The 2712-nt window shown below is 36.2% G+C and overlaps 1 protein-coding gene across 1 annotated transcript; it reads right to left on the reverse strand.

Moving 5' to 3' along the window:
- Positions 1–553: 553 nt before the first annotated feature.
- On the reverse strand, positions 554–2712 carry PKNH_0004100 (SICAvar, type I (fragment); the record flags this gene model as incomplete). The annotated part of the gene is made up of 3 exons (XM_039113467.1): positions 554–1103; positions 1302–1883; positions 2468–2712. Coding segments are annotated over 3 exons (1377 nt in total), but the record flags the coding sequence as incomplete, so codon positions are not given.

A 2712-nucleotide genomic window follows, 5' to 3' on the forward strand; every position in this document is an offset into this window, starting at 1 on the left:
TGGTTATGTTAGTATGTTGGTTATGTCAGTATGTTGGTTGTGTTAGTATGTTGATTGTGTTAGTATGTTGTGTTGTGTTAGTATGTTGGTTGTGTTAGTATGTTGGTTTGTGTTAGTATGTTGGTTATGTTAGTATGTTGTGTTGTGTTAGTATGTTGGTTGTGTTAGTTGGTTGGTTGTGTTAGTACCAACGCAACGAACATTCTGTGTTGGTATTAACACAACCATTAGTACCAATATTTTGTGCTGGTACCATCACAACCAACATTTTGTAGTGTTGGTTGTGGTACCAACATTTTGTGTTGGTATCATTCGTACCAACATTTTGTATTGGTACCAACACAATTGTGGTGGTGATACCAACATTCTGTGTTGGTGGTGGTACCAGCACAACGAACATTCTGTAGTGTTCGTGGTAGCAACATTCTGTGTTGTTACCAACAGTACCAACATTTTGTGTTGCCTGTGGTACCAACACAACCAACATTTTGTAGTGTCCGTGGTACCAACATTTGGTAGTGGTGGTTGTGTTGGTTATGTTATTTCTACTTACAGATGGTCTTGGTTAGAGAAGACTTCGATAAGGAACTATTACTAAGAAGACCAGTATCTTTCAACTTGGGGTCAATTTCGTCCTTTAAAGGCACTTCCGCTGAGTTGTCATTTTCTTTAATTCGGCATTCGTCATAGTCCGTAAACCTCTCACACTTAAAACATTTATCATCAGTCTCGCAAACCTTACTTGCCTTCCTAATAGCATCACTACTCTGAAATGCCTTCTCTATCCCCGCTTCAACACTCCTTTCCTCTTTACATGGAAGTTTTTCCTTCATTTTATCTGCAATGGCATTTAATAAAATACAGCGCATCGTTCTTTCGAGCGATGCCATAGTGGCATCGCTCCCATCGCTTATACTGTAGAGGTTTTTTAATCCTGCTGCAATAAGGACGCAAGCATCCTTATCAGCAGCCCTGCCACCCGGCCCCGCAGGAATGCCTTGACAGTACTTCTCAAATTCTTCCTTTTTCCCTGTAGATGTAGCACTGCCGAGGGCAGTGCTAAGATCGGGAATTTGACTTGTGATTTTACTCCGCACCCTATCCTATAAGTATATATATGTATATGTATATATATATATATATATATATATATATATGTATATGCATACACATGTACATATACACGTACATCTATACATACGTATGTGTATGTACATATATATGCGCATACATATATACATGTATATATATACATACATATATAGGTATATATATATATATATATATGGTTATTCCCTTACCCAGTCCGTTGATGTGAGAGTTTCGCCATTGCTTTTATTCTGCTTTAACCATTTTTCGGATATACATTGGAAGCGTCTGCATAGACCTTCTTTTTTATTTAGTTCCGTTGCCATTTCTTTTATTTTGGTGTCGTTCTCCGTGATGATGGTCTTCAATTTGGTCTTTACGTCTGTTGCTTTCTGGCTGCTACCTTCCTTAACTGTACAATTTTCCCAAGTGCTGTTCCCATCCCACTTGCATTTAGTACCACTATTACTCAGAGCATCCCCCAGTTCGAATGCCTTCTCTATTCCTTTATCAATATTACAAATTGCTTTGCTTTTCATGTGTTTTGCATAGGAATGAAGTAAAAAACAACCCATCGTTTGTCTAAACGATGGGTTGTTCTTTAAGACGTCGTCGTCTGACGACGACGACGTCTCATACAGTTTCTTTAAGCCGGCATGCAAATAATTGCATGCCTTCTTTTCAGAGGGAGCAGTCAATTTGTCGCATCCATCTTGATCTACTGTTCCCTTATCGTTCATTTCCTTTGCCAATTCATCCCATAAGTTCTTAACATTCGTCGTCCAAAATTGTTCCTATATAAGTAGTAATATATATATATATATATATATATATATATATATGCATATGCATAAATGCATATGCATATATACATATGTATGTATACATACATATGTATACATACATACGTATCTACATATGTACCTATATGTATGTGTACATATGTACATACGTACATATGTATATATGTGTACATCCGTACATCTGTACACATGTGCACATATGTATATGTATATACATATTAGTATATGTATATACGTACATATGTATACATGTACATTCGTACATGTATATGTAAGTATAAATATGTATGCATATGTATGTGTACATATGTATATGTCTATGTGTATATGTACGTACGTACATATGTATACATCTATGTGTCTGCATATGTATGCACATATATGTATGTATATATACATACGTACATATACGTATATATGTAAGTATATATATGTAAGTGTACATATGTATACATGTATACATACATGTATATGTATGTATACATACATGTATATATGTATATGCGCATACATACATATTTGCATATGGATGTATGTATGTATGTATGCCGTCTTCTCTTTCCTTCCCCACTTACCGTCACTGGGGTTGATCCTGCTGCTGTTGCTTCATCCCTTGCCTTCAAATAAGTCTGTATACATTCAAGGCGTTTGCACATTTTGTCATTGCTACTGCCGCTTCCGCTGGTGGTGTCTTCCAATGTGCTCTTGATACAAACATCAGCTAAAAAAAAAAAAAAAAAAAAGATGAAATTGTGTTGTGTATATGTATGTTGTTTCCCTTTCCTTCCCCCTAAACCTTCCTTCCTTCCCCCTAAACCTT

Source organism: Plasmodium knowlesi (genome assembly GCF_000006355.2).
Source record: "Plasmodium knowlesi strain H genome assembly, contig: PKNH_00_49, whole genome shotgun sequence".
In the NCBI taxonomy this organism is placed as follows: domain Eukaryota; phylum Apicomplexa; class Aconoidasida; order Haemosporida; family Plasmodiidae; genus Plasmodium; species Plasmodium knowlesi.